The sequence below is a fragment of the Nilaparvata lugens genome, chromosome 7 (assembly GCF_014356525.2).
Source record: "Nilaparvata lugens isolate BPH chromosome 7, ASM1435652v1, whole genome shotgun sequence".
Lineage (NCBI taxonomy): Eukaryota > Metazoa > Arthropoda > Insecta > Hemiptera > Delphacidae > Nilaparvata > Nilaparvata lugens.
The window spans coordinates 53,213,974-53,231,907 of NC_052510.1; the positions used below are offsets into that span (position 1 = coordinate 53,213,974).

The 17,934-nt window shown below is 34.3% G+C and overlaps 1 protein-coding gene across 8 annotated transcripts in view; it reads left to right on the top strand.

The window, feature by feature from the left end:
- Nucleotides 1-17,934, top strand: part of LOC111062476 (spectrin alpha chain-like) — a 53,269-nt gene that overhangs the window by 12,930 nt on the left and 22,405 nt on the right. For 4 of the 8 annotated variants that reach the window (XM_039433142.1, XM_039433139.1, XM_039433141.1 and 1 more), the window contains exons 8-15: nt 434-670; nt 2,540-2,821; nt 4,768-4,812; nt 9,020-9,168; nt 10,478-10,673; nt 11,909-12,157; nt 15,688-15,837; nt 17,462-17,717. In XM_039433142.1, coding sequence (XP_039289076.1) covers nt 434-670; nt 2,540-2,821; nt 4,768-4,812; nt 9,020-9,168; nt 10,478-10,673; nt 11,909-12,157; nt 15,688-15,837; nt 17,462-17,717 — 1,564 coding nt within the window. The remainder of the gene's footprint in view (nt 1-433; nt 671-2,539; nt 2,822-4,767; nt 4,813-9,019; nt 9,169-10,477; nt 10,674-11,908; nt 12,158-15,687; nt 15,838-17,461; nt 17,718-17,934) is intronic. The other 4 variants (XM_039433143.1, XM_039433144.1, XM_039433147.1 and 1 more) reach the window with 1 other exon arrangement.

Here is a 17,934-nt window from a genome sequence, read left to right on the forward strand (position 1 = left end):
CAAATAGCTGTATCCTGCTAGAGTTAAGTGGGCATCAAGTGGATAAATTTGCTAGTAATATATAATATATTTGGTTTGTAATTCATGGGAAGGAAGGAAGACGCCGGCCTGGAAGAAGGAAAACATCCTGGTTAAAGAACCTGAGAGAGTGGTTCAACATTGACTCAACATCTCTGTTCCGAGCTGCAGTCAATAGAATCCAAATTGCATTGATGATCGCCAATCTCCGTCGCGGAGCCGGAAGAAGAAGAAGAAGAATTCATGGGAGGACCTGAACGACAAGTGAAGCGGCCTGCAGCAGCTGACACCATATCTGTAGCTAATAATAATGAATAGGTGATAAGGGAATTAGTATAGTAATATTATTTTTAATGATGTAATTGTATGAATCAATAAAGAATAAAATGTTTAATGTTGTTTGATGGTTTGGTAGGACCTGAACGACAAGTGGAGCGGGCTGCAGCAGCTGACACAGGAGCGCGCCACCCAGCTGGGCTCGGCGCACGAGGTGCAGCGCTTCCACCGCGACGTGGATGAGACCAAGGACTGGATCCAGGAGAAGGACGACGCACTCAACAACGATGACCTCGGAAAGGACCTGCGCACAGTGCAGGCCTTGCAGCGCAAGCACGAGGGCCTTGAGCGCGATCTGGCCGCCCTCGGCGATAAGGTAACACTCAGTGAATTGATCCATTCAATAGCATTCCATTCACGAACTTCAACGAAACTGTTCCTACGAGGTTTTATACAGGGTGTCCTATGAAAGATGTAACAGCTGAAGACTATAGATTCGACTAATCCATTAATTTAATTCTTCAATGTTGTTTTCCATCACGAACTGCTTATTATTGAATCACTTTTTGGTATTAGAAAAAACTATTAGCAGTCAGATATTTTACAATAAATGAATTAATCAACCAAGAAGATGGCGGACCTGCCGAAAGATCTCGTTGTCAGAGTGAGTGATTAATTCATTTATTGTTATTGTAAAAAATCTGACTGCTAGTCGTTTTTTCGAATAGCAAAAAGTGATTTAATGAATTTAATTGTGATACCTTTAATAGCATTCCCTTTCGTTCTTTAACAAAACTATTCCTACAAGTTTTTATACAGGTGTCCCATGAAAGGTGTAACAACCGAAGACTGGAGATTCTTCATGAAATTTGCAACAAAAAACGTCACAATTTCAACTGATTAATAATGAATTGACTTTTGATCCCTTCAATAGCATGTCCTCTCGTCCTTTAATGAAACTGTTCCAACAAGGTTTTATATAGGATGTCCCACAAAAGGTGTAACGGACGAAGACCATTAAATAATAATGAATTGACTTTTGATAGCATGTCTTCTCGTTATTTAACGAAACTATTTCAACATGTTTCTATACAGGGTGTCCCACAAAAGGTGTAACGGCCGAAGACCATGAAATTTGCAACAAAAAATGTCCAGTAAACTTTTCTTATATCGAACTTAGTTTTCGAATTTTAGACACATTTGGAAAACGTCAATAACTAGAAAACCTTTATAATTTATTTATTTTAGTGGTTTGGATAAGCTATATTTTCTTTCTATTGACATGTTTGCTGTACCTAGTTGTTCGAACTCACTGCCGGCGCACAAGTTGTTCTTTGCCGGTAGTACCATTTTGTAAATTAGAATATTTATTTTATCAATTTGTATTATTTTATGGCAGAATAAAATGAATTTGAATTATATTCAAACATACTAGAAACATGCAAATCATGTTTTCTCATAGAAAATAATTATGGATTCATGTTCAAGTAATGTAAAATATTGATTTAAGTGGTGTTGTGTTTAATTTCTAAACAAAACTTTATTGAAAATAATGACAACATTGAAAAGCACTGTTTTATTTTATTCATTCAAATTAAGTGAATAAAAGTGGATTTGACTACGAAAACAGTTTTTTTAAGAATTTTCATAAAAAATATAGTGAATTTGAGAACGAAAACAGTGTTTTTCAATTATGAAGACGTTCAATAAAAAATGAAGTGGATAAAAGTGGATTTGTCATTGAAAACAGTGACAGGCTCATCAATTATGAAGAAGTTCCATAAAAATAATTCCATCTAGCTATTTACCCTGTTGTCAATATTTGCAGTAGTAGTCTTCGGGGGGATTTACAGCATTCAATTGAGATTTTCGTATACTAATAATAATTATTATTCATTAATTAGCATTTGAACAAAGGTAACTTTTAATTTTTTTCCATCTGTAGACTGGCTGTCCGCTTTGGCTTAGTATAAAATGAGCGCTGCTATCCAGAGATTGTCAGTTTGGTGTAAGGATAAGCATTCCTGACCGGCAATTGGGAGATACTGGGTTCGATCCCCGGGCTGACTAATAATTTTTGTATAGTAGCGCTCATCGAATTTCCATCTAGCTGTTTACCCTGTTGTCAATATTTGCAGTAGTAGTCTTCGGGGGGATTTACACAGCATTTAATTGGATTTTCGTGTAATAATAATTATAAAAGTAATTGTTATAAAGTGGACATTGTTGTTGTTTTGTGTCGTAGATCAAGCAACTGGACGAAACGGCGAACCGGTTGATGCAGACCCACCCAGACACAGCCGAGCAGACGTACGCGAAGCAGCGCGAGATCAACGAGGAGTGGACGCAGCTGACGGCCAAGGCCAACCAGCGCAAGGAGCGGCTGCTCGACTCGTACGACCTGCAGCGCTTCCTCAGCGACTACCGCGACCTCATGTCCTGGATCAACTCCATGATGGGCCTTGTCTCCTCGGACGAGCTCGCCTCAGATGTCACTGGCGCCGAGGCGCTGCTCGAGAGACATCAGGTAGGCTATGAGTGCTCTCTTGTTCACAGTATTTTATGACAGGTACTATACAGGTATACTATTTTATGACAGGCAATTATGTATTTATAAAATAGAATTATAGTACCCTTTAAAATTAATAAATAATATTTAATATTAAAAAACAAGAATACAAATTGTTCTTTAATATTTTATTAACTTTAAAGGGTACTATAATTCTATTTTATAAATACAAGAAAGTAGCCCTGAATTCATACATTTAAAAAAATATGTCTGTATTCATAAGTCACACTATTTATGGCAGATACTATATAAACTTAGGACTTTTTTATGACAGGCAAATGTATCTGCATATAATAAACACTATTTTATGACAGGTACTATAAAGGACTATTTTATGACATGCAAATATACCTGGTTATAAGTCTGGATTGAATTAGGTACATCAGTTAACACTATTATTTGATAGTTTGGGTGTCACTTATTCATCAAAGAAATGTACTTAGATTATTTTGTTGTGCTACGACACTTATTAAATCTAACGGGCCATTTGAACAAAGATTTAATGGTCTATTAGATTTAGATTAGATTTAAGTGTCCTAGAAACCGGGTATAATTGTCTTATTTTATGTATTTATTCTGCTCACTTGTTGATTCCATTCTTTGGTGCTAAAGTATATTATACGTTGGAAGTTGTCCATTTACGAAACAAGTATACCTCTTGAAACTTCAATAATCTTGTACTGTTGGATTTGATATTTTAAATCAATTCATTTATGAAATCTGTTGAATAAGAACACAATATGAATTAATCATTAATTTATCAAATCAGCTCTTAAAGATCGGATGATGTACCTCATGATCGTGTTTGATTTCATTCTTATTGAATCAGACAATATGAAACAAGAATAGAGCAAGTGTAAGACTTCTCTTCTCCCAAACTTAGAATTTAATTACTTATGATAAGATTGTACAACCGTTGAACATTCTTCAGGGATTTGAATTTTCTTGAAAGGTTGTGTAATTGGTTATTGTTATAATTGAATAATATCAATCCGTAAATTTCTGAAAAAAATAGATTTTGTAAATTATATGTTTTTTCAACCAATCATAATATATTCTATAAAGTTGAAGCTGTGTTGCAATAATCAAAATCAATTGAAAATCCTATTCTGAGATTCACTAAAAAACGTAGGCTTTTTCTATGATACAGATCAGTATGGAATAACAAGAGTTGTCACGTTGTAATCAGCAAAAGAACCAAGTTACAGAATTTTCTGTTGGCTACAAAGATGATGAACTTGGCATTAACGTTTTTCGGGCTGTGCTGAAGAATATTATTATTACTTTATGATGCAATCTCCAAAATTTTAAATTGATCTTCATTAGTAGATCAAAATCTGAACTTCATCAGAGTATTATAATTATTAGTTTTGCTGCCCCATTAAATGAAAGGTTTGTTTTCGATGTTGTTTGATGTATGCTGTTATTAATTTCGTTGTTTGGAAAGTTTTGGAATATCTCATCTTTTTTATATAGAACACAAAGGATACTAAAAATATTTTACCATTTTAATTATTGAATGGACACTATACTTGAATACTTAATACACTTTCATAATCACAGTTTTATAAAGAAGGTTCCCATGGTAAAATCATTTATAACACTGAAAAATTAGTTCCAAATATCTCGTTTGAAAACTTGAAACGACCGTGTACTGTATTCATTTATGAATTTGACACAGATTTACCCCAATTACATTTTTTATTCAAAAAATAGAACATGCTTGCCAATGTCGTAAGACATTACACGTTTTTAAGCTATCAATAACCCCTATTCCTGTTGTTTTGTAATCCTTATTAGCCCCGTAATTAATATTGTTCTGAAAGAAGCATGTTCTTTGTGATCCCATACGGTTAGGACGATTGGGAGCCAGCTGTTGATTCGGTGTGTTGTGTGTGTTATAGAGCCATCGTGCCGAGATAGATTCGCATTATGGGGTGCCGCCTCAGGTGATAAATGCAATCGAATCTGTGTGTATTTTCAGTGAATCATTTCTTAACAGCGCCGTTCTAACTTGCTTCTCACTCCAATCACACTTCTGGTTGTTGTTGGTTGTTTTCTGTGTTACGTTTGTGTCTCACTTTTGACGACAGTAGAACCTCGATAAGTCGAACTATAGATCCACTGGAAGTCGAATGTTGAAACCTCAATAAATCGAGTATTGAGGTACCTGACCAAGTTGAGTTCTATGGAGTTCAAGAAACAGGAATTTTAGATATCAAGGTTTGTAGTTTCAAGGGGATTTTACAGATCCGATATTTGTTTCCTATAGCGAAATTTTGTTTCTCAACTCTACTTGTTCTATGTTAGGTTCTAATCCTATTTTCTTGTTTAGGTCCCTCAACACTCGATTTATCGAGGATCTAAAATTTGACTTTTAGTGGTTGTATAGTAAGGTCCTTGTTATAATGGCAGTGAAGAACCTCTGTCTTGTTTCTGCCTTTTATAGATGGTAGCTGATATAAGATTATTGATGTAATATTAACTTTCATTCTCGTTTAAAATAATCAATTATATTTTATTAAGCAAGAAATTATATTTTTCAATAATTTCACAATAAAAATGAAATATTTTGTTGATTAATTATTAATTCTACATTGTTAAAAGACGATCTGGCAACAGAGCAAAGCGAGAAAGAGATAGCGCTATCCGCTTTGTTGAATAAGGATAGCAATACCATTGCTAATCATACACTGCCATTATAACGTGTACCTCACTATAGAACCACTAAAAGTCAAATTTTAGAAGCTCGATAAATCGAGTGTTGATGGACCTGAACAAGAACATAGGACTGACTGACTAGAACCTGAACATAGAACAAGTAGAGTTCTATGTGATTTTAGAAATAGACGCACTGGTTATTAAGGTTTGTAGTTTCATGGGGATTTTACAGACTCGATATATGTTTTCTAGTAGTTCGAGATATCGAGGTTCTACTGAACTGTGTTTTAGGTTTTTTCATTAAGGTTGTGCACTTGATACTTTTTACGATATTTACATTACAAATATCAACGGATTAGAATGCTGGTTGTATTTTTTATTTATCAGGGCAGTTTATCGTAAACTTTTGAAATTAAGTAAGAACTTTTTAAAAAACCTTTTATTGAAATCAGAAACTACTCGTTAACATACAAGAGAAATCACTTTATATTATAAAATACTTCTATTTGAATGTTAATTTGAGATTGTAATGAGTTTATTACAAATATCGGGGCACCGAGCTTCGCTCGTTATTTTTATTTATTGATAAACAGAACAGAATAATTCTTCAAAATGATCGTGTTTATATTTCACAGCTGGCTATACGCCAGTTTATGAATTTCGGGGATCAGATATTTTGATTTTCCACAGACGCACTTTTTTATTATCCACAGACGACGAAAGTCTCAGCTGTTTTTCCAAGGATGAATTATCCTTTTAATGTCGCTCAGCTAGTTTTCCCAAGGATGAGACTTAGTGCAATCGAATTTTTATATCATAATCCTACTATGTTCCAAATTTCGTGAAAATCGTTAGAGCCGTTTTCGAGATCCGTTGGACATAAATAACCATAAATAAATATAAATAACCAAATATAAAAATACAGAAATTGCTCGCTTAATATTATAGGATTCTGTGTCCTTGTTCATCAATTGACTTGATTTCTTTGTGTTGGTTTGAAATAAGTTTATCAACTCATAAATCGTTTCAAAAAATATTCATCCAGTCAAGGTGAAACCATGACGAGTTGTCATCCACTTCTCGAGTGCACAGTCTTGGTAAGCTTATAGCGAAGCTGAGGGGTTTTGTGGTATTCTCTACACTGCAATCAATTATAGCTGATGGGAGAGTAATAGAATAGAAAATTATGAGTCAAAACGATAGTAATAGAGGTAGATATAAAACTGATTTGAAAAATAATCAGAAAAATGAATAGATTAGGATAGATTCATAATCTATAGTTGTAGTGGTAATAGTTCTAGTGCATTAAAGTCTCAGCTTTACTATATGTGTCATTATTGCTTATGATTGACTGACTTTCCAAGAACTATTTTTCAAAATATTCGTTTTAATCTATATTTAAAACAATATTGGTTTTTTATAATCTCAATTTATGTTGTTTTATTTTTCAACTTATGCGAAATAACATTCCAGCTATATGTTGTGTCGTTGTACCTAACACTAAAATTTCAGAAAACGAATTTTGAAGTCGTCATGTAAATTTGTTTGTCTGAGTGATTAATTATTCGCAATTGAATTAATAATATTACCATCGCTGTTAATGATAAATCAATCCTCAGCTTAAAGACTGGAGAGTAATTCCATCTATTTATTTGTTCGTTCAGACATTTTCGGAAACATAAACTTTTTTATTATCCACAGACGACGAAAGTCTCAGCTGTTTTTCCAAGGATGAATTATCCTTTTAATGTCGCTCAGCTAGTTTTCCCAAGGATGAGACTTAGTGCAATCGAATTTTTATATCATAATCCTACTATGTTCCAAATTTCGTGAAAATCGTTAGAGCCGTTTTCGAGATCCGTTGGACATAAATAACCATAAATAAATATAAATAACCAAATATAAAAATACAGAAATTGCTCGCTTAATATTATAGGATTCTGTGTCCTTGTTCATCAATTGACTTGATTTCTTTGTGTTGGTTTGAAATAAGTTTATCAACTCATAAATCGTTTCAAAAAATATTTATCCAGTCAAGGTGAAACCATCACGAGTTGATATCAACTTTTCAATTGCACAGCCTTGGTAAGCTTATGGTGAAGCTGAGGGGTTTTGTGGTATTCTCTACACTGCAATCAATTATAGCTGATGGGAGAGTAATAGAATAGAAAATTATGAGTCAAAACGATAGTAATAGAGGTAGATAGATATAGAACTGATTTTAAAAAAAATCAGAAAAATGAATAGATTAGGATAGATACGTAATCTATAGTGGTAGCTCTAGTGCATAAAAGTCTCAGCTTTACTATATGTGTCATTATTGCTTATGATTGACTGACTTTCCAAGAACTATTTTTCAAAATATTCGTTTTAATCTATATTTAAAACAATATTGGTTTTTTATAATCTCAATTTATGTTGTTTTATTTTTCAACTTATGCGAAATAACATTCCAGCTATATGTTGTGTCGTTGTACCTAACACTAAAATTTCAGAAAACGAATTTTGAAGTCGTCATGTAAATTTGTTTGTCTGAGTGATTAATTATTCGCAATTGAATTAATAATATTACCATCGCTGTTAATGATAAATCAATCCTCAGCTTAAAGACTGGAGAGTAATTCCATCTATTTATTTGTTCGTTCAGACATTTTCGGAAACATAAACTTTGGTATTAAACTCGATGGTATTCAACACTTCTGTAAACTTCTTTTCATGCTAGCTTATATCACATACAAAATTGAATGCATGCAAATCTGAGACATATTATGAACAATTAGATCATTAGTTTGGGAGTTATATAATTATATTTTTATCTACATTCCTCACTTGGGATTGGATATCTGTTATAGATTTTAATTTAAAGAACTGCAATATTGGTTCAAAATTGAAAAAAGAGTAGGTAATTCAACATTTAATCACCTTGATGACTGTAAGCTAAATAAATGAACTATAAATCATAAGAATATGAAGTGTCTCCCAGTTCAATTCCTTAGCTTGAAAACGTTGAAATTCACATATAGAATTTTCAGTTGTTAAATTTTATTATTTTCTTTTAACGTTTTTGAATCAAGATTCATGGCACTGGCAGCGCCATTTAATAGTAGGAGAGTTTAATTGTAGGAGAGAGATTCTTTGATCAAATTTATGTTATGTAAAAGGAGAATAAATGTCATTTTCATTTCCAATTTGTAGGAATAAGCAATTTAAAATTTTCAACTGGTTTTAAACTGCAATAACGAACTTGAAAAAACCCAGAATTTTTGGATATTCCATAACTAATATAATAATACTACTAAATTATAGCTACTACTATATTATATCATCTACAAATTAGAGGGAATTTTGTTAATTTTCGAGTGAGTGGAGTTTTATTTCCTTTTCAATTATTAATTTTAGCATGGTTTGTTCCATTTGTTTTGCTCTGAAAAGTATGAATACTGTTTTCCATCTGTTCAGCGATCGTATATTGAAGTGAAATATTATTGTTTGTAGGAACATCGCACTGAGATCGATGCAAGATCTGGAACCTTCCAAGCCTTCGAACTGTTTGGCCAGCAGCTGCTTCAGTCCGGCCATTACGCCAGCGTTGAAATTCAAGAGAAACTTGAAAGTATGACCGAGGCTCGCCAGGAGCTTGAAAAGTGAGTTTTATTTTTATGCGATTTTGATTTTCAGTTAATAAATCATCCATTTTCTCATAAAGAATTATAGGCTTATTGTATTTTGATACTTTTTTTGGTCAGATGTAGTGATTTATTCATAATAAAACACTAGAATATTTTGGTAAAATATTGATGATTAATTGAAAAGTTACATGCATGTTTCAAGACCTATGGTGTCATCTTAGAAGACCACTCTTGACAACCAGAATTTTCAATAAATTTGTGATATTTTTAGACAATATTCTAGTGTTTCATTAATCATATTGAAAATTCAATTATGAAAAACTATTAGTAAAATACTTATTTTAAAGTTATTTTCAAAACCTGAAGATTATGTGAAACATCGAAACTTGTACTTTTAATTTGTGTTTTTAATATGTTATTTTATATTAAAACTTTTCAAAAAGAAGGGTACTATGATGTTATTTAATAATTAAAAATAAGTAGCCCTGAAATCATACATTTTAAAAATTAATATTTTACACTGTGGCCACTAACTTTGACTCATGAGAATTCAGTGGGTATGAATCAATGAATGGCTGAATCAATATCAACTCTGATATTAATATCATTAATACTAATAATCAAATAGTGACACAGAAATATATGTAACGTATGTTCAGTCCTTTCTCACTTGACATTGCTTGAGAAAAAAATACTGAATAAAAATTAATTGATATTGTTAAAATCACTGGTTTATTAGAACAATTTTAGATGCTAGTTTTGGTTGTTACACCATCATCAATCTGTATTAAAAATTCAATTTGAATATTCACCATAAAATCATCTTTGCAGCAACACAGAAAAATTATTGAATACTTGAATTTTTAATTCAGATTGATAATGGTGTAACAACCAAAACTAGCATTCAAAATTGTTCTAATGAACCAGTGACTTTGACAATATCAATTCATTTTTATTCAGTATTTTTTCTCAAGCAATGTCAAGTGAGATAGGACTGAACATACGTTACATATATTTCAGTGTCACTATTTAATTATTAGTATTAATGATAATTAATGATATTAATATCAGAGTTGATACTGATTCAGCCATATTAATTGATTCATACCCACTGTAAATAAAAAGGAATTGATATTGTCAAAATCACTGGTTCATTAGAACAATTTTAGATGCTAGTTTTGGTTGTTACACCATTATCAATTCTATTAAACATTCAATATGGATATTCACCATAACATAATCTTCGCAGCAACACAGAAAATCATTGAATACTTGAATAATTCTTCGTTCCTATTTGTTGCATTCATTAATTGTATGTTTGCAGGGCGTGGATTGCTCGTCGCATGCAGCTTGACCAATGCCTGGAGCTGCAGCTGTTCTACAGAGACTGTGAGCAGGCAGAGAACTGGATGTCAGCCAGGGAGGCCTTCCTCGCCGCAGAGGAGGTCGACTCCAAGGGCGACAACGTCGAGGCCCTCATCAAGAAGCACGAGGACTTCGACAAGGCCATCAATGCTCATGTTAGTATCTATCTCTTCATTCTACTTGGGTGCATTACAAAATAATCGAGGTCGTTGTGCAGAAAAATAATACCACTTGCACTTGAAAGAAATTTGTACACTAGTAGAACCATGCTATGCAAAAAATGACTACCATTGGCTCTTATGGTATTGTTATTCACACATTAACGGATGAAAATACACTGGAAGAAATGTGTGGACACTTACATGTATTAATATATCTTTTTCCGGCCAACTGAACATAAATTCATTGAAAATGGAAACAGGTTTCTGTTGGTGTGTGAAAAGTTCAATGTTACAGAGGAAGTATGCTGGTATTATTCGAAATGCGTTGATAACCTTAGATAATAAAGACAAATTACAAAGGAAGACAATGTTCACCAAATAGCTGAATTTAAATTAACTGAAATCTAGATGAAATGAATGTCACCCAATCCATGGATTTTAGATGATCAAGAACAAGCCCGGTTGGGCAACTACAATACGTCCATTTTCCAGTAAGTCTAGCTCCTGTTGCTTTCAGAAAGTCTAGTGGGCAATGTATAATATATTTAAATATCAAATAATTTTGAATAATACCAAAATTTTGCTATTCAAAAGAAAAAACCAACTCATTAACTAGCTGCTCTCTTAAGGGTGGGCACACACCGGTTAGTCAAGACAAGACTAGTCACGATTAGTCACAATACTTCACATAGTTGCTTATGAAGCAACACACACCGATTAGACATTGCAATTAGACATGTTTAATTGTCTAATTTTCACATGTTGCTTCATAAGCAACTGTGTGAAGTATTATGATTAATCGTGTCTTGAGTAACTGGTGTGTGCCTAGCCTAACCCATTTTCACTAATCTGTAACTAGTGTGCAACTGAGAAACTGACTGTGTATCAGCCTGTAACGAAAATTTAATTCTGTGAAAACTTGAATAGTAATTGTATGATTGAACCAATGTATTTTTATTATAATTGTATTATTGACGTTTCCAATTGCCATTTTTTATGTGCTCAAAGGAATAAAAACATTCTTATTCATATTCTTGAAGTAATTAATAGCTCAATTTCCCATTTCTTCTAGTACTTGGTCAAAATAGTTACTTGACGAACGGAGGTACTTCCGAATCCATCACATGCACCATTCTTTTTGGGATACCATGTTCAGTGTACTGTTTTTAGTATCCTGTTCAGTGTACTGTATTTAGTCGTACTAATGTACCTTGTTTTGCTGTTTGTAGGAAGAGAAGATAGCGGCGCTGCAAACGCTGGCCGATCAGCTGATGGCGGCCAAGCACTACGCGTCGCAGCAGATCGACGACAAGCGTCGCCAGGTGCTGGACAGGTGGCGTCACCTGAAGGACGCCCTCATCGAGAAGCGGTCGCGTCTCGGCGAGTCGCAGACGCTGCAGCAGTTCAGCCGCGATGCCGACGAAATGGAGAACTGGATCGCCGAGAAGTTGCAGCTGGCCACTGAGGAGAGCTACAAGGTATGCAGGGCAGCACCCTTCATTCTATATATTAATGATCAGTGATAAGATGCTATTGAATAGATGTGAGAGTATGATTCTAAGAAGGATTTATGGGCCATTGCTAGAGGCTGATAGGTGACGAATCTGAACAAATAATAAACCTTAAAATCGTTTGTACATGTTAAGGCTGAGGGGTTCTATTTGCTTTATGTAGGCGGGTATATTTCTATAAAGAATGTGGCATATGTAATGACTATTAAATCTATTGCAATTGCTAACTAATCTGGGTTGTAGAATTCCAAATATATTCATATTCCGTGTTTGATAGGGATGGATAAGAGGATTTGTGCAGAAAAATTAATACCACTTGCACTTGAAAGAAATGTTTACACTGTTAGAACCATGCTATGCAAAAAATGACTACCATTGGCTCTTATGGTATTGTTGTTCACACATTAACGGATGAAAATACACAAGAAGAAATGTGTGGACACTTCCATGAATCAATAGTATTCTTTTTCCGGCCAACTGAACATAAATTCATTGAAAATGGAAACAGTTCTCTAGTGGTGTCTGGATAGTTCAATATGATAGAAGAAGTATGTTGGTATTATTCGAAATGCTTTGATTATATTTTTATATAATAAACCACAAATTACTGTGGAAGAAAATATTGACCAAACAGCTGATTTTGGATAAACTGAAATCTAGTTGAAATGAATGTCACCCAATCCATGGATTTTAGATGATTAAGAACAAGCACGGGTGGGCAAAACTACAATACGTCCATTTTCCAGTAAGTCTAGCTCCTTTTGCTTTCAGAAAGTCTAGTGGGTAATGTATAATATATTTAAATATCAAATAATTTTGAATAATACCAGAATTTTGCTATTCGAAAGCAAAAACCCAACTCTTTAACTAACTGCTCTCTTAAGGGTGGGCACACACCGGTTAGTCAAGACAAGACCAGTCACGATTAGTCACAATACTTCACATAGTTGCTTATGAAGCAATACACACCGATTAGACATTGCAATTAGACATGTTTAATTGTCTAATTTTCACATGTTGCTTCATAAGCAACTGTGTGAAGTATTGTGACTAATCGTGTCTTGACTAACTGGTGTGTGCCTAGACCTAACCCATTTTCACTAATCTGTAACTAGTGTGCAACTGAGAAACTGACTGTGTATCAGCCTGTAACGAAAATTTAATTCTGTGAAAACTTGAATAGTAATTGTATGATTGAACCAATGTATTTTTATTATAATTGTATTATTGACGTTTCCAATTGCCATTTTTTATGTGCTCAAAGGAATAAAAACATTCTTATTCATATTCTTGAAGTAATTAATAGCTCAACTTCCCATTTCTTCTAGTACTTGGTCAAAATAGTTACTTGACGAACGGATGTACTTCCGAATCCATCACATGCACCATTCTATTTGGGATACCATGTTCAGTGTACTGTTTTTAGTATCCTGTTCAGTGTACTGTATTTAGTCGTACTAATGTACCTTGTTTTGCTGTTTGTAGGAAGAGAAGATAGCGGCGCTGCAAACGCTGGCCGATCAGCTGATGGCGGCCAAGCACTACGCGTCGCAGCAGATCGACGACAAGCGTCGCCAGGTGCTGGACAGGTGGCGCCACCTCAAGGACGCCCTCATCGAGAAGCGGTCGCGTCTCGGCGAGTCGCAGACGCTGCAGCAGTTCAGCCGCGACGCCGACGAGATGGAGAACTGGATCGCCGAGAAGTTGCAGCTGGCCACCGAAGAAAGCTACAAGGTATGCAGGGCAGCACCCTTCATTTTATATATTAATGATCAGTTCAGTTTAGCTCTTAAAGAAAGTTTGAAAGCTGGAAATAGGACATAATTCAGCCTACAAAAAATTCTTCATATCAAGGTTGTTAAGCTGGAGTGTTAAAATTCATATGACACTCATAAAATTAGTTATAATTGATAAATTAAGTTATATAATTAAATTAATTATAATGTGATAATTAATTGTGGGGTCAGATCGACAGTCACCTCCATCTAGATTATCGCCACAGTAAAACATGTAGACTGTGCTATCTGCGACATGGTTCCAATTTTCAGAGCCCTTCTCCCACCTCCCTTCTTCTTCTTTCGCTCTGGAACGCTTTTATATCTAGAATGGCTTTTCCATTGACTGAGCTTTTTGCCATTCCCCAATTCCTTCTTTCTTTCTATGTCGGGTCCTTCTTGACCGACCTCTTCCTCTTTTCTTTTCAAATTTTTCCGGGTAGACAAGACTCATTAGCTGTGGTGGAAGCAACTTGTTTAGGGGAGTAAACCTTATAAAAATCCTGTGAGTCCAGATGCAGTAAGGTGGCGTCCCCACCACTGGACTTAACCTGCGCAGCGCCCGTAACGCGGCCAGGGGATTAAATATACTACTGACAAACTCACAAACAGCCTCGGATATCGGACCGGAATTAAGGATAAAACTAAAAACAGGACTGCTAAAGAAAAACGATTTGGGATTATGGATATTTTGAAATTAGGTACGTGGAATGTTAGAGGTCTATCGAACAAAGCCTCGGAAAAGATGTCAATAGAGGAAATGAAATAAGAATATAGGAAAAGCTGATAAAGAAATTCAAAATTAATAACATTTTATACTTGTATAAGCTATAAATTTTAGATATAATATATTCCTCCAAAACATTTAATTTTTTTGTAGAATGCTGTTGTGAGTCGGAACAGGCAAAAGCCTAATCCATGAAGGCAAGAAGAAGAAGAAGATAATTGATAATTAGTTATAATTATTTATAATGGATGCCGGAAACCCGTACAGCATCCCGTACAAACCCGTATGTCTCTATATCAGCAACCAGGGGGACAAAGAAAACGAGGTCGACCACGCAAGAGATGGTTGACGATGTAGATGCAGACCTTCAATCCTTGGGCGTAAGAAGATGGAGACAGCGAGCACAGGGCAGAGATGCATTGAAAAGGCTAGTCGTGGGGGCCAAGGCTCTTCAAGGACCGTAGAGTCAATGAGTAGTAGTATTAATAAGTTTTTTTCTCCTTGACAAACCAGTGGTACTTGGAGGGAAAATTTTGAGTAACTTATCACAGCGCTAAAATCTTATAATCTTAAATTTTGGATAGTATGCTCTATAATGTATTTTGAATTCTATAAAATGATTTTTCTAGCGGAGATTTTATTAATTTCGAAGTGAACTCACTTTTGCTGGTTATAGAATAGATAAGATGAGAGCAGGTTGAGGAAATTTGGACAAGCTTTGGTCTAATGTAAACAGACGCAGCACCCGAAAACGACTGTAAAATTAGTACTATTGTCCAAAATACTGTACCTGAAATTCTAGTGAGTAACTATCAAAATACAACCAAAACATATACACTAGGGTTGTCATCTTTATGATGGGTTTCCTTTCCGGACCATTAACATCTAAATATAAATTGTTGTGGGTGCATAAAAACATGTTCAATTTGAAATGAATTTCATCTTCTTTGAACCTCAAGCAGTTTCTTATGCCTGTACTTGCTTGCTTTTGACAGGACCCAGCCAACATTCAGTCGAAGCACCAGAAGCACCAGGCGTTCGAGGCAGAGCTGGCCGCCAATGCTGACCGCATCCAGAGTGTACTTGCCATGGGCCAGAACCTCATCGACACCCACCAGTGCGCCGGCTCTGAGGAAGCTGTACAGGTCAGTCTAATTTATTCAATTGTTTGTTTATTTATTTACATTTGCTCATTTATTATTTTCAATTTATTTGCTATTCCTTTTATAACATTCGGTATGGACAAAGACCAAAATTTATGACTCACGAATTCAGGCATCAGAGATGAGGTTTCTGCGCAGCGTTCAAGGATACTCAAGATGAAATCACATAAAAAATGAAACAATCCGAAGTGAGTTCTATGTGCAACCACTAGCAGTAATTATAAAACAATATAGATTGGAGTGGACTAATCACCTGCCACCAACGCGTCTTCCACTACAAGCTTGGAAGTTGCAGTTTGATGGAAAAAGAGACATCGGAAGACCGAGGAAACGGTGAGACACCGTAACAGGCTTTACAAGCCTAGTCCATAATGGATGATGGTGATGGTGATGATGAGGAATTTATTGTTTTTAAATTTGAATAATTTATTTTTTATTCGTCAAAGGCTAAATCGGCAAGCATTGACAATAGTCATGTACATTCAACATAAAAATATATAATTCTACAATAATTATTTATCTACAAATATGTTTGCTCATTTATTTTTTCATTTAAGGCTGTGCAAAGGCTAAAAATAAACTTTCTACTGGTGATATTTTTCAAAGTTTTTTTAATTGTATATCATCGAGCTATCAAAATGAAAAAGTTTTCTCAGGAAAAGATTTTTTTCCTGATCATTACTTTTTGAGATATGAGCGCCTAAAGTTTAAATTTTTGGAACAGAACATTTCAAATTCGGTGAGAGATAAATCGATGAGGATAATTTCTTTATGGTATTGTTGATTGAATAGAAAAAAAATCTAAAAATATCAATTTTTGAGAAAGTTATTCAATTTAATAAAAATGACCAAAAATAATAATTTTTAGTTGTTATTTTTGGTAAATTTTAAAAACTTTCTCAAAAATTGATATTTTCAGAAAAATTTTGTTTTATTCAATCAACAATACCATGAAGAATCTATCCTCAAAATCTCATGGATTTATCTCTCACCAAATTTGAAATGTTCCGTCCCAAAAATTTAAACTTAAAGCGCTCATATCTCGTAAAGTGATCAGAAAAAATGTTTTCTAAAAAATTGTTTGATCACTTGAAAATGGCATAGGCTAAATGACCGAAACATGTTGTGATAAAATATTTTGAAAAAAGGGTACTGAGATTTTTATTTTCTTTATATTTATAAGCTTTTATCATTTTGATAGCTTGATGATATTATACAAATCGAAAAACTTTGAAAACTATCACCAGTAGAAGAAAGTTCATTTTTAGCCTTTGAACAGCCTTAAATGAATAAAATAAATGAGCAAAAATTTTTGTAGTCTATTTTTAGCCTTTGCACAGCCTTAATCCATTTGTTCAAAACTCGTCGTTCGAAAAATACTGTCACTCGAATAAGGATAAATCCTTATTTAAAATAATAAATAGTATCATTAATGTAAACTTTGGACTGTCTTCTTGTTTATTATAAATTTTGTTTATTCTGATATATTTCCCAAACTATTTTGAATTTTTAGTTTTCGTTTTCCAGTCTACTTTCATTTTCCGTCTTTCAATTTATTTTGTATTCTCGTGTTTAAGTTGTGTATTTTGAATGTTGGTATGTGCAGGCTCGCCTAGCCTCGATTGCAGACCAATGGGAGTACCTGACTCAGAAGACAACCGAGAAGTCGCTGAAGCTGAAGGAGGCTAACAAGCAGCGCACCTACATCGCGGCCGTCAAGGACCTCGACTTCTGGCTGGGCGAAGTGGAGAGTCTGCTCACCTCCGAAGACTCGGGCAAGGACCTCGCCTCGGTGCAGAACCTCATCAAGAAGCATCAGCTGGTTGAAGCCGACATCAATGCCCACGACGATCGTATCAAAGGTACAAAACTCTGATCTAATTAAATTTATTACAGAATAGATTATGTGTTTTTTTGATCTTTATCGACACACAATCATTCTTAACTTATTATGAATGATTAGGAAAGGAACAACATGCTGATAGCCCAAAAGTGGTAATTTTCCAAATTTTGGTAGAAATAGTCCAAAAATAAGTTATGTTTTTATCACTTCATAATATCTGGCAACATTAAAATATG